General features: G+C 46.5%; 1 protein-coding gene across 7 annotated transcripts in view; it reads left to right on the top strand.

The window, feature by feature from the left end:
- Positions 1–25,174, top strand: part of CAMK1D (calcium/calmodulin dependent protein kinase ID) — a 449,243-nt gene that overhangs the window by 351,885 nt on the left and 72,184 nt on the right. For 6 of the 7 annotated variants that reach the window (XM_033209182.1, XM_033209181.1, XM_033209180.1 and 3 more), the window contains one exon: positions 18,584–18,722. In XM_033209182.1, the coding sequence (XP_033065073.1) occupies positions 18,584–18,722 (139 nt within the window). Of the gene's footprint in view, positions 1–11,099; positions 11,231–18,583; positions 18,723–25,174 lie in introns of those variants that run through there. The other variant, XM_033209184.1, reaches the window with a different exon arrangement.

The raw sequence follows: 25,174 nt of genomic DNA, 5'->3' as shown, positions 1-25,174 counted from the left end.
ACCTGAGGTCAGGAGTTCAAGACCAGACTGGTCACCATGGTGAAACCCCGTCTCTACTAAAAATATAAAAATTAGCTAGGTGTGTTAGCGCGCGCCTGTAATCTTAGCTACTCCGGAGGCTGAGACAGGAGAATGGCTTGAACCTGGGAGGCGGAGGTTGCAGTGAGCTGAGATCGCACCACTGCACTCCAGCCTGGGTGACAGAGTGAGACTCCGTTTAAAAAAAAAAAAAATTTTGCCTGTTCTGGATATTTCATATAAATGGGGTCATATAATATGTGGCCTTTTGTGTCTGATTCCTTCCCTTAGCATAATGTTTTCAATGTGTTTCTCATGTTGTCGTTTGTATCAGTACTGCATTTCTTTTTATGGCTAAAATATTCCATATATGGATGATATAAATATACCACATTTTGTTTTTCCATTCATCAATTGATAGACATTTGGGTTGTTTCCACTTTTGGGCTATTATGAACAATTCTGCTATGAACATTGAGGTTTGTATGAATGTGTGTTTTCAGATCTCACAGGTGTATACCTAAGGAATGAAATTGCTAGGCCATCCCATAATGCTGTAGTTTCACTTCTTGAGAAATTGCTAAACTGTTTCCCATCGTGGCTGCCCCATTTTACATTTCCACCAGCAGTGGGTGAGGTTCCACTTTCTCTACATTCTTATTGCCAACACTCGTTATTTTCCTTTTTGCTGTTTTGGTTTTAAATTGTAGCCATATTAGTGTATGTGAGGCAGAAAGGCATATTTTTAAAAACACACTGACAACGAAGAAAGGCGAAGCTTAAAAACAAAAGTCAGGGTACAGTGGCTCACACCTGTAATCCCAGCACTTTGGGAGGCTGAAGTGGGAGGATCACTTGAGGCCAGGAATTCAAGAGCAGCCTGGGCAACATTGTGAGAGCTGGTCTCTACAAAAATAAAAATTAAAAAAATTAGCCAGGCATGGCAGCTCATGCCTGTAATCCCAGCTACTCATGAGGATTAAGGGAGAAGGATCACTTGAACCCAGGAGTTCAAGGCTGTGATTAGCTGTGGTCATGCCACTGTACTCCAGCCTGGGCAACACAGTGAGTGAGTCCCTGTCTCTAAAAACAACAAAACAGGCCTGGCACGGTGGCTCACGCCTGTAATCCCAGCACTTTGGGAGGCCGAGGTGGGCGGATCACGAGGTCAGGAGATCGAGACCATCCTGGCTAACACGGTGAAACCCCATCTCTACTAAAAATACAAAAAATTAGCTGGGTGAGGTAGCAGGTGCCTGTAGTCCCAGCTACTTGGGAGGCTGAGGCAGGAGAATGGCGTGAACCCGGGAGGCGGAGCTTGCAGTGAGCCAAGATGGCGCCACTACACTCCAGCCTGGGAGACAGAGCGAGACTCTGCCTCAAAAAAAAAAAAAACAAAAAAAAACAAGTCAGGTTCTTGCTTGAGACTCTCAGTTCCGTGCCCACAAAACTTCATTATTTGTGCTCAGGAATCAGGTGTAGTGGTCGTGGCTGCTGAGAGCCACTGTCATTCATAGAACCATGGGAATGTCCATTCTGGACTCATTGAACAGGCTCTGCTGTATTTTTTAAGACCCAGATTGACCAAAGCTTATAGTTATTTTCAAATAACATAAACACATGCGCGCATGAACATGTGTGCACGTGCGCGCACACGCACACACACAAACTGGAATACTAGAAACAGAATGTGCTGAAGGGAATCAGACAGGTCAACAATTCTGGTAGCACTGAAGAAAGCATCTCTATCTGAGGTCACTTTCGTGAGTTTTTCAAGTGTTGCTACATATGGATTCTTGTTGTAGTTTTGTTTTTCCAAATGCAAGAAACTCTTGAGAATTTTCTTTTTTTCTTTTTTGAGATGGAGTTTCACTCTTGTTGACCAGGGTGGAGTGCAATGATATGCTCTCAGCTCACCACAACCTCCGCCACCGGCTTCAAGTGATTCTCCTGCCTCACCCTCCCAAGTAACTGGGGTTACAGGTGCCTGCCACCACGCCCGGCTAATTTTTGGTATTTTTAGTAGAGATGGGGTTTCACCATGTTGGCCAGGCTGGTCTCGAACTCCTGACCTCAGTTGATCCACGCACTTCGGCCTCCCAAAGTGCTGGGATCACAGGCGTGAGCTACCGTGCCTGGCCAATGAAATCTGACAACTTTCTTCCAGAATACCACAACTCAAGAACAGTCACTTAGTTGAAAGTATGTCCCAGGACCCCTTTGGTACTTAGACAACATCTTAGGTTTCTAATTGGTTTTGCGTCAAAGTGTTTTCGTCATCAAAGATACATTTAATATTTGTCCTGATGCCGACTGTATTTGTCCCGATGCCAATGTTACCTGTAAAGCTATTAAAAAGTTACTGAATCTCAAATCTGTCCTCTTGAGGCTAACATGTTTTAGAAAAGCTTGCCAGAAAGTGGGGGAGCATTGAAACGTTAGGCTTATTGTTTAGAAATGTGAGTTTTCGGCCAGGCGCGGTGACTCAAGCCTGTCATCCCAGCACTTTGGGAGGCCGAGACGGGCAGATCACGAGGTCAGGAGATCGAGACCATCCTGGCTAACACGGTGAAACCCCGTCTCTACTAAAAATACAAAAAACTAGCCGGGCGAGGTGGCGGGCGCCTGTAGTCCCAGCTACTCGGGAGGCTGAGGCAGGAGAATGGTGTAAACGTGGGAGGCGGAGCTTGCAGTGAGCCATGATCCAGCCACTGCACTCCAGTCTGGGCAACAGAACGAGACTCTATCTCAAAAAAAAAAAAAAAAAGAAAGAAAAAGAAATGTGAGTTTTCTATGCTGTACATCTCCATCCACATTGCAGGAAAATGTTTCGGGGCCTCTGAGCAGAGGCTGCTCCTCAGACACCTTCTCCTTCTTGCTCCCCTGACTTTGCCATCTCTCCTGTTCTACTTCTCGTTCCTGTTCTCTTTCCACATTATTTTTTCTGCCATCTGCTTTCCCTTCTATAATCGTGACCAGAGCTACTAAGGAAAGGAGCATTTCACAGGAAACAGCATGAGGCCATGTCCTTGTGCCACATGGAACTGTGTGACGGGGGCGGGGGGTGAGCCACACCACAGCTGAAGGCATCGCCTTCCTCACCTTGAAATGAGGGGTTTAACTAAAAGGCATCTGAGGTTCCTACATTTTAGAGACCAGATCAGTTTATCCTTCTGATACTACAACGATGTCATTAGTTGGGGTTAAAGGAACCCTAGAAGCAGAAAGTCCCTGTTTTATGGTTCTCCAAAGAAACAGCCAATAGGATATATATAGATAGACAAATAGATGGAGAAAGAGTTTTTTATTTTTATTTCATTCTTTTTGTTAGTTAGTTAGTTAGTTTGTTTTTTTGAGATGGAGTCTCACTCTGTTGCCCAGGCTGGAGTGAAGTGGCCCGATCTCGGCTCACTGCAACCTCTGCCTCCTGGGTTCAAGCGATTCTCCTGCCTCAGCCTCCTGAGTAGCTGGGACTACAGGCGCGCACCACCACTCCCAGCTAATTTTTGTATTTTTAGTAGAGATGGGGTTTCACCATGTTGGCCAGGATGGTCTTGATCTCCTGACCTCGTGTTCCAAACCTGCCTCCGCCTCCCAAAGTGCTGGGATTACAGGCGTTTGTTTTTTTAAGAGACAAGGTCTCACTCTGTCACCCAGGCTGGAATGCAGTGGTGTAATCATAGCTCATTGCAGCCTTGAACTCCTGGGTGCAAACAATCCTCCTGTCTCAGTCTCTTGAAGAGCTGGGACTACAGGTGTGCACCACCATGTCTGGCTGATTATTTTTATTTTTTGAAGAGACGGGTGGAGGGGAGCAGGGGCTGGTCTTGCTACGTTGCCCAGGCTGGTCTTGAACTCCTGGCTTCAAGCGATCCTCCTGCCTTGGCTTCCCAGAGTGCTAGGATTATAGGCATGCGCCACTGCACCTAGCCAGAAAGAGATTTATTGATATAAACAATTAATGGTGACAGAGGATGGTGGGTCCCGAGATCTGCAGTTGGCAAGCTGGAGACCCCAGAGAACTGATGGTGTGAGTTTCAGTCGAAAGCCAGCGGGCTTGAGTCCTGGGAAGAGCGCTTATTTCAGTTCAAGTCTAAAGGCAGGAAGAAACCAGTGTCCCAGCTTTAAAGCAGTCAAGCAGGAGGGGTCCCCTCGTATTTGGGGGTGGGGGGGACACCCTTTTATGTTCTGTCCAGATCTTTGAATGAGGCCCACTCTCATTAGGGAATTTAAATCTGCTATACTTTGTCTACCGATTTAAATGTTAATCTCATCCAAAAAGCAGACACACTCATCCAGAATAATGTTTGACCAAATATTTGACCACTGTGGCCTATTCAAGTTTCATAAAATTAACGCTCACGGCCCCAGCCAGGATGCAGCGAAGGGATGCTAAGAAGCCATTCTGGAATTTGGTCTGGCCAGAACAATGCAATTTTATTCCTCTCTTCACCCTCCACAGCTCATGGTGTTTAAATTCTTCCTGTTCTTTGTGTTAAAAATTGTTCAAAAGCAAGCATGCTTAGTGTCTTTCAGAATAGTCTCAATCGGAAATAAATTTGTCAAGGTTCTCTTGTAAAACCTCAGTGGCAGGGAGCCATCATGTGCTAAGACATTGAGAATAAAGAAGAGGAAGAATGCATGAAACTCATGCGGTTGCAGGCATGAACCAGGGACTTGGACTCTGGCTGGAGGGATGCTGAGGGTCGGGAGGAGCCCACGGATAGGGATGGGGGCACTGGCGTATGACTCAGAGTTTTCCTTGAGCACCGTTGAAAAACTTGAAAAGACAAGAGTTCCTAGAAAAGGCTTGCTTTGTGGAACCAGAAAAAAACACTGGTAGCTGCTGTAAGCTTTAGGTTTTGGGGTCCTCAGTTGACCAGAGTAACTCATCTGTTGAGAAGGACAGTAGCTAGTCCCACATCTCACCCAGAAGATGCTTTTTACTGTGTCCTGCCTGGAAAGCTCCTGCTGACAGTGTACATAGCAGGGAGAGCCCCCGAAATGTCCATCAGTCCATCAGTGAGGACTGACAATAAGCAAAGCAAAATTAGCCAGTCGTGGTGGTGCACACCTGTAGTCCCAGCTATGCGAGAGGCTGAGACAGGAGGATTGCTCGAGCCTAGGAGTTCAGGGCTGCAGTGAGCTATGATTGTACACTGCATGGCAGCCTGAGTGACAGAGTGTTTGGATGAAAACAGAGGAAGAAATCTTAAGGGGTTGAGGAGGCTGCAAATTCTTTCTGTGGCTTCTGTTTCTCTGTTCAATTTGATTGTAATGAATGAGTGTTTCTACAATTACTTTAATTAGTGATTGGTTTTTATAGAGAGACAGTTGCAAGTATAAAAGCATGAACTTTAGGTCTAACCATGCTCCACACCTTGACTGACCGTCTTTGCTGGAGGGCAGCTCCTAAATTTTGGGCGTCATGCCTGGGAGCTATTCAAAATTACAACCTAAATTTCAGGACAGCAACATGGTTGCTGTTCATTCCTTGGGAACAGTGGTATCCATCCTTAGTAAACCTTATAAATATTGGGGGGAAAAACTTTCTTTGTCATTTTTTTAACATTAAGGCTAGTGCATACTATTAATTATTACAAACATAATGTGGTTTTATAGATTGTTAAAAATGTTGTCTTTGAGCATGTTGCAGTGTTCTCATTTGGTGTCACGTCGTGTCTTATTTTCCTCTATACTAAATGTGGAGGATGAATGTGTAGGTGCTAGAAAGTTAAAAAAAAAAAATCCATTGTAAGAATGGCTTTTGTCCAATAAGGGGACTGGAACACATGGAAAGTGTGGTTTGTTTTTTTCATGGAATCTCGCTCTGTCGCGCAGGCTGGAGCGCAGTGGCACAGTCTCTGCTCACTGCACCTTCCACCTCCTGGGCTCAAGCAATTCTCCTGCCTCAGCCTCCCGAGTAGCTGGGATTACACGTGCCCACCACCACACTAAATTTTGTATTACAGGTGCCCACCAACATGTGGCTAATTTTTGTGTTTTCATTAGAAAATACAAAAAAAAAAAAAGTTTCACCGTGTTGGCCAGGCTGTTCTCAAACTCCTGACCGCAAATGATCCACCTGCTTCGGCCTCCCAAAGTGCTGGGATGACAAGTGTAAGCCACTGCACCTGTCCAGAAAGTATGTTTTAAAAGCTGCCTACACCATAGCCATGAGTAGAGGTTTTGTTCTATTCTCAGGTTGCAGCCATTTGAGCTGAGTGAGAAGGAGCCAAGGACAGTGGATGCTTACCTGGAATGTCTGGCAGCTGGTCTGTTTCCTCATCTTAATTCTAAAAGAGCATGTCAATTGACAAAGCCATTTCAGCACATACTGTACATTTGTGCAATAACAAGGGAAGGCTTTAGAACTGTTAGCTGTCAAAATCCACAACTGACAAATTGCCATGATTTAATTGCTTTTATTTCCCCAGGCACTGATTATGTGTGTTTTGATTACCTCACCCTGTCCATGTGGCACAGATTGGGCTATGCCATTGCCAGCCAGTTGTCCCCACCCAGGGGTCACCCCATGCCCACATGCTGTGCCATATCACTCACTCACTTACCCTTTAGCAGACCATTCTAAATGGTTTTCTGGCATGATTTTTGAAATAGGTGATTATTAAAATGTGCTGAAGGGTTCTTTTGTTTAGATGTGACCTTTGATTGCAGAGGGAAGTCACCGAGTCTTGTCTGCTCGGGGTCCCTGCACAAAGCCAGGACCAGCCAGGTGGGACAGCTGTTCCCTGGATGGGCTGGGGGCTCTAGAATATTCTTCTGAGTGTGGGGCACGCACTCCAAGCTAAAAGGCCAAACTCAGAGCAGAAGAGGCCGGGAGGAGAGACCATTGGTGAAATAAGGGTACAAGGTGCAAACCACTATCAAGGTTAAGGGGTGGGGAAAGTCAAGAATGAATGAATGAATGAATGAATGAATGATGAATGAAGTAGAAGTTGAGGGAGGATTGCCTCAGCAGCCAGTCAACTAAAGGAAGTAGGCAGGCCAGATGCCATGGCTCACGCCTGTAATCCCAACACTTTGGGAGTCCGAGGTGGGCAAATCACCTGAGGTCAGAAATTTGAGACCAGCCTGGCCAACATGACAAAACCCCGTCTCTACGAAAAATACAAAAGCTGGCTGGGCATGGTGGCACATGCCTGTAATTCCAGCTACTCAGGATGCTGAGGCTGGAGAATTGCCAGAGCCCGGGAAGTGGAGGTAGTAGTGAGCCGAGAGATCATGCCACTGCATTCCATCCTGGGTGATGGAGTGAGACTCTGTCTCCTCCAATAAAATAAAATAAAGGAGGTAGGCTTCAGAAGGCTTCTGTCGTGAGCTTCATGCTGCATGCTTTGAGAATTTACATGGCTGCTTAAGGTCACTATACCCAGCTAGACCACACCGCACTCACTATGCAGTTTTGTGCAAGATATTTATTCATTTGTTTATTATTCTAGAGACAAAGCCTTGCTCTGTCACCCACGCTGGAGTGAGTGGCACGATCATAGCTCACTGCAGCCTCCAACTCCTACCTCAAATGATCCTTCCATCTCAGACTCCCAAAGTGCTAGGATTATAGGAACACCACCCTGCTCAGCCATCATCTTTCTTTAGTCAGCAAATATTTAGTTCACTTATTCTCTGTGTAAGGACCATGTCAGGCTCTGGGTAAACAGAGGTAAATGAGGCAGGCATGGCCCTGCCTTCCTGGAGTTCACAGTCTGGGATAGGGTGGGACAGGAGGAGGAGCCTGACCCAAGTAACTCTGCTAACACCTAAGTATAACTGGTGTGTGCTGTGCAGAAAGACAGGTGCTAAAAGCGAATGTGTTGAGGGGTCTGATCTGGTCTAGGGGTCAGGAAAGGCATCTCTGTACTAGCGACCTTCAAGCTAGGACCTAAGCAATGAGTAGGAGTAGAAAGACAAAAATGTGTGAGGGCTCTGCAGGTCCCAGCCTCGGCAGCCGGCACGGAGCCGGGGAGCCATGCAGTGGGCGGCTGGGGCCATGCGCCTTTGTCAATGCTACTGAGACTTCACCAACAAAGGCAGTGAGTCAAGTTTTGCAAGGCTGAGCCATAGACAGGCAATCTTGGTTTCGTCTTTGCTCTTTCAAAGGCATTGTTAGGTCTTTCTTGGATTATCTTTTTTTTTTTTTTTTTCTTTTTTGAGATGAAGTCTTGCTGTGTCACCTAGGCTGGAGTGCAGTGGCACAATCACGGCTCACCGCAATCACTGCCTTCCAGGTTTTCAAGCGATTCTCCCACCTCAGCCTCCCGAGTAGCTGGGATTACAGGCACCCACCGTCATGCCTGGCTAACTTTTGTATTTTTGCAGAGACGGAGTTTCACCATATTGGCCAGTCTGGTCTCGAACTCGTGACTTCAGGTGATCTGTCCACCTCGGCCTCCCAGAGTGGTGGGATTACAGGCGTGAGGCACCGCACTGGCCAGATTATCTAAATGCATGTGCCTAACCACACTTGTGCTAGAAGAGTTTCAGTAGAGATCCCCATTGGCTGAGAAACACTAGAACAAATGTAAATACTATAAATAATGTGTACACATGGACCTAGCGTGTGGAATTGTAGTCATTGGAGACTCGGGAGGGTAGAAGGGGGACGAAGGATGAGAAATTACCTAATGGGGATAAGGCACACTCTTTGAGTGATGGTTACACTAAAAGTCAGACTTCACCACTACAGTATTTCCATGTAACGAGCTGCACTTCTCCCCCTTATATTTGTCCAAATAAAAAAATATATACACATGCTAAACATCCACATGATAAACTCCCATTAAAACTGAACAAAGGAATTAAAGGCATCTTTTAGGCTTGTCATAGAATCGGGGTCCTATCCATCTGTCCTCACATTCTGAATCTCTCGAGCATATGTAATTGCATAATTGTCCTCCGTAAGTTTTTAGTAGAGTCACTGACGCAAGAGAGACCAGGACGTGCCGACAGCCACTGGCAGTTCCCTGCCCAGGAGCCACTGGTCTTATGAACTGTCTGTAACCAAGTCATATTCCGAGGCCTATGACAGAGCCATCTCCTGTCTCTTCCACTTGTCATCTACTCAAGGAATATCCAATGACTTTAGTATCAAGAAAAGTATAATTGAAAAACAATTGGCCGGGCATGGTGGCTGATGCCTGTGATCCTAGCACTTTGGGAGGCTGAGGCGGGCAGATCACAAGGTCAAGAGATCGAGATCATCCTGGCCAACATGGTGAAACCAACCCCATCTTGACTAAAAATACAAACATTAGCTGGGCGTGGTGGTGCGCGCGTGTAGTCCCAGATACTCGGGAGACTGAGGCTGGAGAATCACTTGAACCTGGGAGGCGGAGGTTGCAGTGAGCAGAGGTGGCGCCATACCGCATGCCAAGTACAATCTTCCTAACTGGACTAATTGTAGAACGGCCAATATGTGACCATCAAAGAGCTAATTACAAAATATTTTCAAAAATTCATACATTCAAGAACATCTGTTAGTATAAAGCTCATGCTGGCTGTGTTCTACCAGAAGGTCACTAGCTGGGGCTATGCCATGTCAGTGACTGGTTCATTAACTTAGGACACCTCATGGAATACATCATGCTAGGTTGATAGCTCTGACCCTCATCTTACAAGTCCTCATTAAACTAAAAGGTTATAGAGATCGATCTAATTAATGCAGACGTCACAATACTCAGTTGTGAGATTTTTTCCAAATACTATCCCACCTGTGTAGTCCTCAGGATCTTAGAACCGGCTGCCTCACCCTTCTCTCTGGAATGCTCTTCCCCCGACCACACGTGGCTGCCTCGTTCCTGTCGCTCAGAGGGGCCATTACTGAGTGCACTACACAGTGGCTGTACCAGCCGCCCACTAGACTGTTTCACCTCTCCGCCCAGCATTTCTAACCCTCTGGCACTTTCAAATCTATCTATTTGTTCATTAATCTACTTATTTTCTTTCTCTCCCTCTCCTACTGGAATAGAAAAGTTGTATGTGTTGGTGATTCAACGTGAATAAATGTGGTTTACCCTCTTGGAATACAAAAAATTAAAATGACTTGTCATTAACTTACCATCTTTGGAATGTGAACAGGTGCTTTGAGTTAGATGAGATTAGCTATTTTCTGTTGAAATCTTGATGACGCTAATAATTTCTTAACAAATCCTTTAACTCTTTTTTTATAAATAATGCAAAAGTAGAATTTCTTTATCAGTTTTGACAAACAAGTCTCCCAAGAAAAATTAAAGTGTCTTTAGTGCTTTCTTATGTACTGTTTTGGTTTTGTTTGAGACTGAGTTTTGCTCCGTCACCCAGGCTGGAGTGCAGTGGCATGATCTGGGCTCACTGCAACCTCTGTCTCCCGGGTTCAGGTGATTCTCGTGCCTCAGCCTCCTGAGTAGCTGGGATTACAGGCAAACACCACCACACCCAGCTGATTTTTTTATATTTTGTAGAGATGGGGTTTCGCCATGTTGCCCAGGCCGGTCTCAAACTCCTGACCTCAGGCGATTCTCCCGCCTCGGCCTCCCAAAGTGCTGGGATTGCAGGTGTGAGCCACCGTGCCCAGCCTGTGCACTGTTTTGGACATAACCATACTCTTCCTGGCCAGCCTTGAAGGGCGGCCGGCTGGAAACTGAGAGGGTAGAGTTAGAAGCAGGTGATAGTAATGAGTCACTGAGGTCCCATCCAGGGCAACTCAAGCTTCTTCCTGGATGGCTAGAAAATCAGTGTCCACCACAGAGCTGGCTGATGTGGATTTGTTGTTTGGAGCAAACCTGAGAGAAGAAAACAGAGAGGAACACAGCAGGGGGCTTGTGACAGCAGCTGCAGACCTCTGTTGAAAGACAGTGGACATCGAGGAAAGGGCCCTTATTCCATGATGCCTCCACCCCAGACCCACTCCATAGACCACAACCCCTCTTTCGGAAATGGTAAACTTTAGGACGCAAGCAGCTTAGCACTGACCGTTATCTGAGGCAGCACATCCAGCCTCCACTGCTTGAGTTTCAAAACTCTTCCTGACTCGACTTCATCCTCAACCAGTTGCATTTTCTAGATACATCAGGCCTCTTCCCGTATCTGCTTCCTTCCTGCCTCTCATGCTCTTCTCCCTAACTCCTGTCTCTCTGAGCCTCCTCTTGCTTTGAGAATCAGCTGAAATGTCTGCAGTTCAACAAGTGCTCTGCTGGACTCCAGAGACACATGGGTAGTGGAGACACCTCCTCCAGGAAACCTTTCCTTACCCTTCAGTTTCTCCCTTCTGTCATGTCCAGCCCTGCATCCTGCTAGGGTCACAGGTGGCAAGTCATTTGTCACTGGTGTCTTGACTGTAAACTAGAGCAGCTTCTGTAGCTCCCCAGACAGAACAGTCCTGCACCTCAGTTGGCAGGGTTCTACCGTGTGTGCATTTATCCCTTCTCTCATGGCCTGTGTTCTCCAAAAGAATGAGTTCTGGCTGCTTTCACTGGTTCCCCTTTTTCAGTATAATTCCCTTTACTGGGCCTTGGAGGGCTTCTCTTCACTTAACTAAATACTGCTCCTCCTTTTTAGCTTTATTTCTTATTTTTTTGAGACGGAGTTTCGCTCTTGTTGCCCAGGCTGGAGTGCAGTGGTGTGATCTTGGCTCACCGCATCCTCCATCTCCCTGGCTCTAGTGATTCTCCTGCCTCAGCCTCCCGAGTAGCTGGGATTACAGGAGTGCGCCACCACACCTGGCTGGTTTTTGTATTTTTAGTAGAGATAGGGTTTCACCGTGTTGTCCAGGCTGGTCTTGAACTCCTGAGCTCAGGTGATTCACCCACCTCAGCTGCCCAAAATGCTGGGATTCCAGGTGTGAGCCACCATGCCCAGACTGCTCCTCCTTTTAAGACAGCTCAGATTGCCCCCTTCTGCCTCTTCCCAGGGGTCCCTTCTGGGTGCTCTTTTGAAGTCTTCCAAAGCACCTTCACCACTCTGCCTCCCTCCACCCTCAAAGCCATTCATACCCTGGTTTACTTGGCTGTGTGTGTCAGTCTCCCGCACTGGACTATGCACCCATTGGAAACAGAGACAGCATACTGTCTGGCTCCGTACAGGATCATTCCATGATGTGGTGAAGAAACAAAGCACAGTAAGTAGCGAACATGGTGGGTGGGTTTCCCCCAATAAACCTGAAAAAAATGTATGAAGAGAATGTATATTCAAAGACACTTCGCGTGAGTATGGAAGACCCTTTACGTTGCCTGGTGTGTTTGTTTGGGCTAATGGAACAGTATACCACAGACTGGGTGGCTTAAACAACAGGCATGTATTTTCTCACAGTTCTGGAGGTTGGAAGTGTAAGATGAGGGTGTCAGCAGGGTTGATTTCTCTTGAGGCCTCTTTCCTTGGCTTGCAGACAGCTGTCTCCTTGCTGAGTCCTGACGTGGTCATCCTTGAGTGCATGGAATTCCCAGTGTCTCTTCCTCTTTGTGTAAGGACACAGGTCCTATTGGATTAGGGCCCATCCATCCAACCTCGTTAAACCTCAGTTACCTCTTCAAAGGCCCTATCTCCAAACACAGTCTGATTCTGAGGTGTACTGGGGGGTCAAAACTTCACCATATGGATTTTAGGGGTACTCAGTTCAGTCCATAACACCCAGATATGGAGAAGGCAAAACGCCCAGAATCAGAGTGTAACCAAATACAGGTGGTTAAATATAGCCAGTCTATTAGATGGAAAGGCGTGTGTTTGTATTTTGGAAATTTCTGAACAGATTGAGGCCTGGAAGATACTGTGAAATGGAATTCCAAGAATAAAGATTTTAAAAAATTATTAAAGTAGGATTTGTTGAAGGAAGAAAATATTGAGGGGAGAGTTGCATGAAATGAAACCTTAATCTCCCAGAATTGGGTGAGGGAGTCCCCCCAGGAGCAGGGAGTGTGTATGGGTGGGCACCAAACCTAATGAAGTTATGACGATTATAGGCACCAGTGTGGGACGATGGACAGCTGCCTTTAGTGGAAAGAGGGAAATCTCAGGTTCAGCCAAGGTGGATCTTGATTGAGGAAAGATCCAGAAGATGGAAACTGACTTTTTCCAAGCCAGGTTAAAAATGTAAATATCTGCCTTCCGGACCTTGGGGTTTCTCAGTTGAGAAATGCTTTGTTTGTTTGTAGCCTTTCTTCATCACGGCCTACAGATTTCAAGAGTATCTCCCCCATAGGACTAAATATAAGGAAGAGAAATGCTGCTTAGAAAACACATTTATAACCAGCCTTGCTCTGGGGCCCGTTGAGACCGCACAGTCCTTGCAGCATGCACCTGTGTCTTCTCCACTCCACACATGGGGCAGACTTTGTGTATTTCAAAGGTATTTCGAAGGTGAATTTCAAATATTTGATGTGCCACTACTTTCTATTACGCTAGCATCATGGCTAGTATTTCTCAGACTGCTCTCACAGCATTGTACTATTTGGCCTTCTTCATATTATTTTATTACATCCAGCTTCCATACTAGAGTAGAACGGATTGTTGGAGGCTGCTTCCAGCAGTAGCAGAAGTGCTCCCTTTTAATGAATGTGTGGTTGATATTGTTCGAAGACATAAAATACTTTAAATTACAATTAGCAGTAAATTGTAAGATAACAGGATATCTACCAAAATCAGATGGAGAAGTTTTGAATGCATGTAAACAACAGCATGGTTGGCCAAGGACTAACAAGGGATACATTGCATACTGACTCGATTAGACTGCATTGCAGTATACCACTGTGTCATCAGAGCTGCGTTTACTCGGTCCAGCAACTTCAAAATGATGTTATGTTTTTTGACAATTACTTCTTAATTTGAAAGGATTTGGATCATGTAAAATTTGGCAAACATACTGAAATTTTACTGAGATTATTATATCAGACGATTTCATATTTGCGTATTTAAAATTTGCACACAATACAATAGCATTATTCTGTCTTAGCCAAGGAAGATTAGAGACTGAACAAACCCTGCCGGGCGCAGTGGCTCACGCCTGTAATCCCAGCACTTTGGGAGGCCAAGGCAGGTGGATCACGAGGTCAGAAGATCGAGACCATCCTGGCTAACACGGTGAAACCCCATCTCTACTAAAAATACAAAAAATTAGCTGGGCGTGGTGGCGGGCGCCTGTAGTCCCAGCTACTTGGGAGGCTGAGGCTGGAGAATGGCGTGAACCCGGGAGGCGGAGCTTACAGTGAGCCGAGATCGCACCACTGCACTCCAGCCTGGGCGACAGAGCGAGACTCCGTCTCAAAAAAAAAAAGAAACTGAACAAACCCAAGTTCAGTGCAGAGGCAGGTTATTCTAAATAAATTTCAAAGTTGGAATTCAGAAGAGTAGAGAATTTTCGACTATCTCTTCTGTCTTCTGCTTCCTTAATCTTTGCCAGCCTGTTTACCTTTCCAGATCTGCATCTTAAATGAAGCTGAGCCTCTCTCCTAATAGCTATTATGCCATTGATTCACTTTATTTTTTTTTTTTTGAGACAGGGTCTTGGTCCTTCACCCAGACAGGAGTGCAGTGTTGCGATCATAGCTCACTGCAGTCTCAACCACCCTGGCCTCCCGAAGTGCTGGGATTACAGGTGTGAGCCACTATGCCCGGCCTCATTTATTCATTTTAATGTATTGATATATTACTATGGTTCTACTCCTTTTCCCCAATCACCTGACCCCTGTCCCTTCTAACTTCATTCTGATGCTTTGCATGTTTGAATTGGGGAACTTCATTTCTGATGTGGAGCTTTCAAACATGCACACAGGAGGCTTGAGATAGAAGGTGTCTGACTCAAAAAAAATCTCTCAGTCAATCAGCTCAGCAATCAAACAGCCAACCTAAGCATGGTCTGCAAGCCTGAAAATGAGACGTGCAGCTTGCCATAATGCCAAACTTATTTCGCCAGCAGTGATTCTGGGACAGTGTCTATCTCACAGCTAGTTTTGTGAATAAGTCAGTGCTGGCTGCCACAACAAAATACCATATATATTGGGTTAAACAACAGACATTTATTTTCTCACCGTTCTGGAGGCTGGAAGTCTGAGATCAAGGTGCCAGCATGGGAAGATTATAGCGAGGGCTCCATTCCTGCCTTGGAGGCAGCTGCCTTCTCCTTGTGTCCTCACATGGTAAAGAGAGAGTTCTGGTCTCCTTCTTCTTACAGGGACACTGATCCCAGCATGGGGCCCCACCCTCTTTTTTTTTTTTTTTTTTTTTTTTTTTTTTGAGCTGGAGTCTTGCTCTGTTGCCCAGGCTAGAGTGCAATGGCATGATCTCGGCTCACTGCAACCTCTGCCTCCCGGTTCAAGCACTTCTCCTGCTTCAGCCTCCCGAGCAGCTAGGATTACCGGCACCCGCCATCATGCTTAGCTAATTTTTGTATTTTTGTAGAGATGGATTTTCACCATGTTGGCCAGGCTGGTCTTGAACTCCTGACCTCAGGTGATCCGCCCTCCTCAGCCTCCCAAAGTGCTGGGATTACAGGCATGAGCCACGGCACCCGGCTGCATCCTCTTGACTTCATCTAAACCTAATCATCTCCCAAAGACCCCAGCTCCAAAGGCCATCATCACATTGGGAATTAAGTCTTCAGTATATAAATTCGGGGGACATAGACATTCAGTCCATAACAGTACCATAGGTTTTTGAAATGCAGGCTTAAGGAGAATTTTGAAAAGTACAAAGAGATTTGCAGATTGAAGATTTTTTATTAGTCATAAAAATATAGGACAATATCATATTATCGTATTTCTTTATTGGCAAGATTCTAAACTGTCCCCTTGTGCCTTGGTTTCTAAGGAAACCAAATTCTTTCCAAGCAATATTCAGAAAAATAGAGCCCTGGTGCAATTTGAAATGTAAGAAGCAGAATATTAAATGTGCAGCGCATTGAGACTCTGCAACAGTACATAGTACCCTTTGATGCTTCGGTTTTCACTGCATTGCTGACCTGTGGCACTGCTGTAAGACAGAAAATATATGCAGATATTTTTATTCAGTAGAATTTGTCCATACCTTATATATCACATAATGGGGAAAAAGAGGACCTTGATAGAATGGGAAGCAAGACAGGTAGGTTTTGAGGAAGGCAGAGGGTCGGGCAAGGTTTGGATCATGGGGTCCTAAGGGCAGGAGGTGGTGGGAGCAGTGGAAGGGGTAAGCATTGTTGCCACAGGTCCTCCAGCAGCTGCAGAGGAGAGGAGACAGTAGTGGGCAGAACAGTGAGAAGTGAGCCCTGGAGACAGCAGTTAGGGAGTCCGCTAATGGAAGGGGGCCTATGTGGAAGGGCACAATCAAAACAGACATCCCTCCCTCATAGCGAAAACTGCTTCAATTGCCTCCCACTGGGCATGCTCGCTGGCATGTAATAGGCACCCAGGAAATGTTGAGTGGGTGGCTGAATAAATAATTAAGTGAATGCACACCGGGTGCAGTGGCTCACGCCTGTAATCCCAGCACTTTGGGAGGCCAAGGCGGGAGGATCTCTTCAGCCCAGGAATTTGAGACCAGCCTGGGCAATGTGGTGAAACTCCGTCTCTACTAAAAATACAAAAATTAGCCGGGCGTGGTGGCACATACCTGTGATCCCAGCTCCTCAGGAAGCTGAGCTAGGTGGGAGGATCGCTTAAGCCCTGTAGGTCAAGGCTGCAGAGAGCTGTGATCATGCCACTGTATTCCAGCCTGGGCTGCAGAATGAGACCCTGTCTCAGAAAAAAATAAGAAGAGGTGAGCCGGGCGCGGTGGCTCAAGTCTGTAATCCCAGCACTTTGGGAGGCCGAGACGGGCGGATCACGAGGTCAGGAGATCGAGACCCTCCTGGCTAACATGGTGAAACCCCGTCTCTACCAAAAAATACAAAAAACTAGCTGGGCGAGGTGGCGGGCACCTGAGGCAGGAGAATGGCATGAACCCGGTAGGCAGAGCTTGCAGTGAGCTGAGATCCTGGGCGACAGAGCGAGACTCCGTCTCAAAAAAAAAAAAGAAGAAGTGAAGAAGTGAATGCCTCCAGGGCACCCAGACTCACTTTGTCCCTAGCAGCAGTCTACCTCTTGTACTTCCTCGAGCTCTGCAAAGTTTCAGATGTTGAAACTTGTTGGGGGAAGGTTCTGAAAAATGACAAGTGGAGAGAAGTTGGTGTCAGGGGGAATATCTTGGGCTCTTGGCTTACCTAAGCATGGATCATTTAGACAATGTGGTCGTCAAAATGTAGTTTCTCCCAGTCATTTCCATTTCTTTTCACTCTTTGAATTGCTTTTTTATTTCTCCTGAGCACCTTTTCTTTCTTATCTAGATTGTCAGTTTGCGTTGGAAATGAAACAGTATCCAAGCACAATATTGCCTGCTATGACTCTAGGTAATGGAAGAGACTAGCGCATAGGCCTTTCACAGCTGCAGTGGTTGTTTGATTAGTTTTTTTAGAAGAAGGTTTCAGTGGATCAGTTATTGCACGTAAATTGTTGTGCCTTATGGAAAATGAATCCTATCTTTGTGTGTGTGTGTATGAGTGTGTGTTACCATAGGGCTTGTCTTTTGTTGTATCTATGAAAGCTTTAAGGTTGTTTTTTAAGCTGCTTTTTGATTTTAGTATTTCAAATCCATCTCATCTTGTTTTTGAGAAATGTTTCTGTTTTTTTTTCAGTAGTGTTAATAAATCCCTTGAAATTTATTTCCAAGATGGCTTACTGATTTGAGATAATGTGGAGAACACTAGTTGAGTTTGTATTCTAGCTCGTACACTTCCATTATTTTGCTGAACTCAGAGCAGCATAAAATATCAGAGCTGAAAGGTGCCAGAGAGGTTGCCCCCCGAGGGCTTCTTGACCCTTGCCAACCTAGTCCCATTTTGAAAAATGTTTAAAAATGTTAAATGCAATCCGAAATGCAAAGCAAATAAAAAGATACAGCATCACTAAAATCAAAGCAAAGTGATGAAATATCGTGTTGATTTTTTGCCTGCTTTTTCGTAAATCAGAAGTGGCTTTGAGGTTCTGATCATTCCGAGGGCATGGTCCCACTCACTGCTGAAAATGTTGACCAGATTCATCCCCTAATTTTACACACGAAAACGTCAAGGTCCAGGGATTCAGGGAGTGTTCATAGCTCAGTATATTAGGAGCAGAACTTGGTCAAAAACCCAGACATCCCGTTGGCAGGCCAGTGTTTTGCCTACAACACTCTCGGTCATTTAAGGATACTGTCTCATGCAAAGGAGACATCGTATTCAGGGTCATCTCCCTGTACCTGAGGATGCTGGTATTCAGGAAGGGTTTTTTTTTTAAACTTTTTACATCATCACAGCAGAACAGAAGCAAAGGCCTGGACAGACCCCAGGTGTGGCGGGTCCATGGACCCTGTTTTTTAAAATTTCCTTTACTTTGTTCCAAACATTTGCACTGCTGTGACATGGAAACATTTCCTGGCTATAGCCTCTGAGGAATAAGGGGACAACATCTCAGTCTGAAAATGGATTCATTTTTGCAGTAAAGTTTGGGTCTTTTATTACGTTGGAAGCTTTCCCTTCACAATTCAACAGATCCTGTCAAACTTCTAATATGTTCTTTTTTGCCAGGGTGTCTGGTGGAGAGCTGTTTGACCGGATAGTGGAGAAGGGATTTTATACGGAGAAGGATGCCAGCACTCTGATCCGCCAAGTCTTGGATGCCGTGTACTATCTCCACAGAATGGGCATCGTCCACAGAGACCTCAAGGTGAGGCCACTGCTGAACAGCGTCCTGCAGCCACTCTGCAGCCCACGATGCACCTGTCCAAGAGGGCTGATGCCAGTGGGGGCCTGCGGCTGCTCTGATGTACAGTGGGCGCAACAGATGGTGGGCATTTGTGTACTTTCATTTGTCAGGGCCTTTGGGATCCAGACCCAGAAGTATCTTGAAAGAAGATGAAGATTCACATGGCTGGCCACTGTTCATGAGATTTTTACAACTATTATGTAGCCAAAGGGTTACAGGGAGGTGGGTTATATATGGCTTCAAGCCCATCTAAGAGATGATTTTGCTCAAGACATGTAGGCTGCAGAAACCCTTCTCTTGGTGCAGTTCCGCAGTACCTTTGCCAATTCCAGTCCCATTTCAGCACAACACACCGTATAAAAGAAAGAGAGCAGTGGTCAGACACCGTGAGAGGAAAGTGAAAGGAAACAGAAGGTAAGCAGATACAGAAGAGGGAGAAGAGAAATAGAAGAGAAAAAGACAGGTTAAAAGAGCTATGACTGGCCAGGCGCGGTGACTCTTGCCTGTAATCCCAGCACTTTGGGAGGCCGAGGCAGGCAGATCACAAGGTCAAGAGATCGGGACCATCCTGGCCAACATGGTGAAACCCCATCTCTGCAAAAATACAATTAGCTGGGTGTGATGGTGTGTGCCTATAGTCCCAGCTACTCAGGAGGCCGAGGCAGGAGAATCACTTGAACCTGGGAGGTGAAGGTTGCAGTAAGCCGAGATCACGCCACTGCACTCCAGCCTGGGCGACAGAGCAAAACTCTGTCTCAAAATAAATAAATAAATAAAAATAGTGTCCTGCAGGTTCTTTTCTTACAATTTCTTAATGAGGTTTTGGTATATTGACCCTTTACCCCTTGGCACAGAAGGATCTGGGCCTTATATGGGCATATATGCCCCTCCCTAGCAGGTCTATGTAGACACTGGAGAACAGATGTCAAACATACAGTTCTGAAGGGTGGGTGTCACACATACGGTACCAAAGGTAGGTATCAGACGTATTAACTTGAGAAACAGTGGAAAGCAGTGCGGTTGACCCAAAGCTGCAGTGTGGCATCATTCTAGGATATTTACAGGTCCTGCCCCCAGAGCTTACTGCACCAGTCAAGACAAAAATTCCACCCCAGCACACATACCCACCACTCATTATAAATAAACACGAAGATCATATTATCTGGAAGCTGTGCTATACACAACTGTGGGAAATCAAAATCAATTTAAAGAACCAGTCATAAACATTTGTATAAACAGAGTTTCCACACCTGGCCATTATCTGCTATTGGGAACCAAGGAATAAAGTGGTGTAGCTTTTTCTTTCATAAAGACTCACTACCATGGTTTTTCTGCATGTTGTCATGTTCCATTGACCCAGTCAGTGTTTCCCAAACGTTCGCCCATATCAGAATTGTCTGGAGGGCTATGAAAATAGAGACTGCTGCCCCATCCCCAGTGGTCTGATTCTGTAGGTCTCCAGTGGGGCCTGAAAAGTTGGGTTTCTAATAGGTCTGCCCGTGATGAGGATGCTGTTCTGGGAGCTACTCTTGGAAAACCACTGGGCGAGGGTATTTGGGAATCTTAGTGGATCCCTTTGAGCCTTCACCGTCTGCAGGCTTCTTGACATCTGAAATGGCTGTGGGCATGGTCAGCACATGTTCAGGGCCTGGAGATACTTCAGAGGGCTAGGTAGGGGCTAGCTCAGCCGACCTGGCACCTCTGCGCCAGGCCTCCAGGCCTTCTCTGATCTCTTGTGCCCCCCCACAAATGCCAGTTCTGTGCTTCCAGAACACCACAGGCAGCTCTCTCTGAACACGTGCGTGTGGTGACCACAGGGATGTGCTGTGATGGGCTAGCTGACTGTACTTACTAGAAAAATAATTTCTAAGCAAATAAGGCATATCCAGGAGGGGCAATGTTTATCTCTCCCTTAGAAAGGCTGACTGGCTATATGGGAGTTAATGTTTTTAGTTAACCCACGTAATGCTTTTGGAGAAGTACTTGCAGCTTCCATCCTGTGGAGCCTTGAGATCACCGGGCCTGTCGTTATGTAAACACTGCCAGCCATTTAAGGACCTTTCTGTGATCTCTTTTCAGAGGCACAAAGGAGTTTGATCTATGAGGAGGAAGTTGAAATTGGACTACTAAATTTGCATAAACAGCTAAGAAAATTGAAATTAAAATCACCTATATAACCAAGCCCAGAGCAATAGAGAGAGGATGATCGTGTTAATTTAAGCTTAGTGCAGCAATTGGAATACTGCCCCAGTCTACCTGCAAATGTACCTCCTTCTCCTTGTGGAAAGCTATGTGATGTCTTATTGCCCCGGGAAGCTATTAGAGACAGTTGCTCTTTTTGCAAAATGAAGTGACTGAGACTGGAAGTGCCTGCTCCTGCCTCAGTGGATTAGGATCGTGTTTCTCAGCCCCTGCACTTGGGCACTGTGGGATTTAGAGCCGCATCCTTGGCTTCTGCTCATGGATACCAGTACCACGTCTGGAATTGTTAACAGCTACAAATGTCCCTAGGCATTACCAGATATCCATCCCCTGGGGGGCAAAATTGCCCCTAGTTGAGAATCACTGGAGTGGGAATGTGATTATGGATAACATTAACGTTACCAGAAGTGTGTTGATTCCGATCTTTTTAAAGCTTATTATGTAGATTATTATAAAGGGTTGGAGTTGATATTCCAACTCAGGTATTGGCCACCAGTTGTCTTTCTAAGATGCCATCAAATGCAGAAAAGTTTATTTTTGCTGTGAGTCCCAGACCTCTTTGGACACCAGGAGGAATTGGGATGCAATGTGGGCCAGACCCCTCTCCCTGTGGCCACCACCCCCACAGCCCTCCTGCTGGGGACCGGGGCCTCCCACCCAGATGATACCTGAGCCTGCCTCTCCCCCCACGGTCTTCGCTCCCCCACTCCCATCCCCCAGGAAAAGCCCTGCTGTCCTTACTAAGTCTTGGGCCAATTAAAAGTATTGATCAGCCTCACATGGGGGCTCACGCCTGTAATCCCAGCACTTTGGGAGGCCGAGGAGGGTGGATTGCCTGAGGTCAGGAGTTCGAGACCAGCCTGACCAACATGGTGAAACCCCATCTCTACTAAAAATACAAAAATTAGCCGGGTGTGGTGGCAGGCCCCTGTAATCCCAGCTACTCAGGAGGCTGAGGCAGGAGAATCGCTTGAACCGGGGAGGCAGAAGTTGCAGTGAGCCGAGATCGTGCCATTGCACTCCAGCCTGGGCAACAAGAGTGACGCTTCATCTCAAAAAGAAAAAAAAAAGTATTGATCTAAACTGTGAATGACCAGTTGATTTAACCCTCCTTGGGTAGAATTGGTCTTCAAAAGAGCATTTTACTGACCCAGATGAATCTTTTATAGGAAGAATGTGTGGATGCTCTGGGCCCTTTGGCCACCCCTTGCCTGGATTATGCCTTGTTTAGCAGTGTGAAATCACTTATTCTCCGCTCCTTATCACCTCCTGGGACAAGGAAGATAAAAAGTCAGAAATAACAGCATTGTCTTCTCTCAGCACCCATGATTGGATCCTTATCGTTTAGTAAAGGATAATCCCTAAACATCCACAGAAAACAGGAAGCACGTGGACTTTATGATTCGAGCATACCCACCCCTTTTCTAAGCGTGAGAGTATTCTTGTTTCAACTGATTGACCACTTTATTTTCTTTTAAAACTCGTTGGGGCCAGCGCGGTGGGCTCACACATGTAATCCCAATACTTTGGGAGGCCAAGGTGGATGGATCGCCTAAGGTTAGGAGTTCGAGACCAGCCTGGTCAACATGATGAATCCCTGTCTCTACTAAAAATACAAAGTTAGCCAGCTGTGGTGGCACACGCCTGTGATCCCCGCTATGCGGGAGGCTGAGGCAGGAGAATTGCTTGAACCCAAGAGGTGGATGTTGCAGTGAGCTGAGATTGCACCACTGCACTTTAGCCTGGGTGACAGAGCGAGACTCCATCTCCAAAAGAATAAATAAATAAATAAAATCTCATTGGAAGCATCCTTCAGCGCACAGTTGATTTTCTTCTAATCTCCTGCTTCATCCACAAAATTAATGTCACAGTGACTCTTTTTTTTTTTTTTTTTTTTTTTGAGACGGAGTCTCGCTCTCCCGGGCTGGAGTGCAGTGGCCGGATCTCAGCTCACTGCAAGCTCCGCCTCCCGGGTTTACACCATTCTCCTGCCTCAGCCTCCCGAGTAGCTGGGACTACAGGCGCCCCCTCGCCCGGCTAGATTTTTGTATTTTTTTTAGTAGAGACGGGGTTTCACCGTGTTAGCCAGGATGGTCTCGATCTCCTGACCTCGTGATCCGCCCGTCTCGGCCTCCCAAAGTGCTGGGATTACAGGCTTGAGCCACCGCGCCCGGCCCACAGTGACTCTTAACTGCCATCCCTTTGTGTATTATTTGGGGTGAAGGATAGTATTTATTCTTTAGGTTCTGTTAAAGAACAAAATTCTTTAGACGCTACTTGAAACGGTAAGGAAGGCTTTATTCAAGACCATTGCAATGTCATTGAGCTCAACTTGGAATACAGCAAGATGAGCAGGGATTGATAGCCAAAGAAGAGAGGGGATGGGGTAGTAGTTGGGAAATCGGGGGATTTTTGCTAACCTGACCTGGCAGGATTCCTGCTAAAGGCAGGCGGAGGACTTAGACGTTGACAAAGGCCCCTTTGAGTCCTCTTTCTGACTAGGACCTGCTCTCTGGCTGTCCAGTAGGTCCAGTGTTTAGCAAGAATCCTGCTGAATCAGTTGAGCTGAAATCTTCCACCCTTGTTATCTCATCAGATCCCTAATGCCCCTGAAGTGGCCTCATTGTCTGGGGTGATACCCGAGATTCATTCTCTCACAAGGAAATCAAGGATGCAGACACACAAGGAGTGAGCTTAAGAGCAGAAATTTAATAGGTGAAAGAAAGAGAAGAGCTCTTTCCTGCAGAGAGAGGGGTCCCAGCAGGTTTCCAGTCTGCCGTGAAGTGCAGGGGGTTTTATAGCTGAGCTTGAGGAGGTGGTGTCTGACTTACATAGGGCACAAAAGATTGGTTGGACCAGGTGTGCCATTTGTATAGCACACAAAAAACTAGTTAGGGCTAGGTGTGCCATTTCCATAGGGCATGAAAAGCTGGCCGCCCCAAATCTCGTCTTTTTTTTTGAGACAGAGTTTCGCTTTTGTTGCCCAGGCTAGAGTGCAATGGTGCGATCTCGGCTCACCACAACCTCGGCCTCCCAGGTTCAAGTGATTCTCCTGCCTCAGCCTCCCTAGTAGCTGGGATTACAGGCATGTGCCACCACGCCTGGCTAATTTTGTTTTTAGTAGAAATGGGGTTTCTCCATGTAGGCCAAGCTGGTCTCAAACTCCCGACCTCAGGTGATCCACCCGCCTTGGCCTCCGAAAGTGCTGGGGTTAAACGTGTGAGCCACCGCACCCAGCCATCCCCACCCTAATCTTTTATGATGCAGATGGGTTCTCTGCCTGGCCAGCCCCATGTTGCCTGTTTCTTTTGTTTGTTTGTTTGTTTGTTTTGAGTGTTGCCTCTGTCCCCAGGCTGGAGTGCAGTGGCATACACATGGCTGACAAAGAAAAGGGAAGATAGAGCCTCCATGTGGGACATGCCTGGCCCCCAGGTGGCCCTTTTCTACTGGCACAGCTGTCACACTTCACCGGTGAAAGCTTCCAGCTTGTTGTTTATGTTTGCAGCTTGATTTTTCAGGCTGTTCTTTGTTAGAAAAAAAACTAAGAAGAATTTATTGGGCTGCTTTTTGTTAGAAGGGAAGCCTTGCTGAGGACTTTTTTTTTTTTGAGACGGAGTCTCGCTCTGCCGCCCAGGCTGGAGTGCAGTGGCGCCATCTCAGCTCACTGCAAGCTCCGCCTCCTGGGTTCACGCCATTCTCCTGCCTCAGCCTCCCGAGTAGCTGGGACTACAGGCGCCCGCCACCTCGCCCGGCTAGTTTTTTGTATTTTTTAGTAGAGACGGGGTTTCACCGGGTTAGCCAGGAGCCGAGGACTCTTTTACCCTCACTATCTGCCTAAATGATTTGTTTCTAGCTCCTGTATCACCCCAATCTCAATAGCGAATCACCTTGGCCTGCCTTCAGCGGGAGTCCTGTCAGTGGGGGTGGGGTGGGTGAAGAACTTGATCAGATACCCGTGGTGGGGAATTCTCCGACCTGGGAGACTCTCGCTAAGAGAGGGCTGTGCAGGCCTGGCAGGGGCAGGATAGACAAGGCCAAGGTCAAGGCCGAGGAGAGGAGGGGACTTAGAGGAGCCTGCCTCAAGTTTGGCCAAGGAGGGAGTCTTGGTGAGTTCTGAAAATTTCTTCACTGCAATGGTGACATATCCGAATGCTGCTTGTGGAGCTCGAAATCCAGAGCCCTGGGCCCCATCTCAGACCCACTGAAGGGCA

Source organism: Trachypithecus francoisi, unplaced genomic scaffold (assembly GCF_009764315.1).
Source record: "Trachypithecus francoisi isolate TF-2019V2 unplaced genomic scaffold, Tfra_2.0 Lachesis_group9, whole genome shotgun sequence".
In the NCBI taxonomy this organism is placed as follows: domain Eukaryota; kingdom Metazoa; phylum Chordata; class Mammalia; order Primates; family Cercopithecidae; genus Trachypithecus; species Trachypithecus francoisi.
Note: the sequence above shows the minus strand (reverse complement) of the source record. Positions and strands in the feature narration are given on the sequence as shown.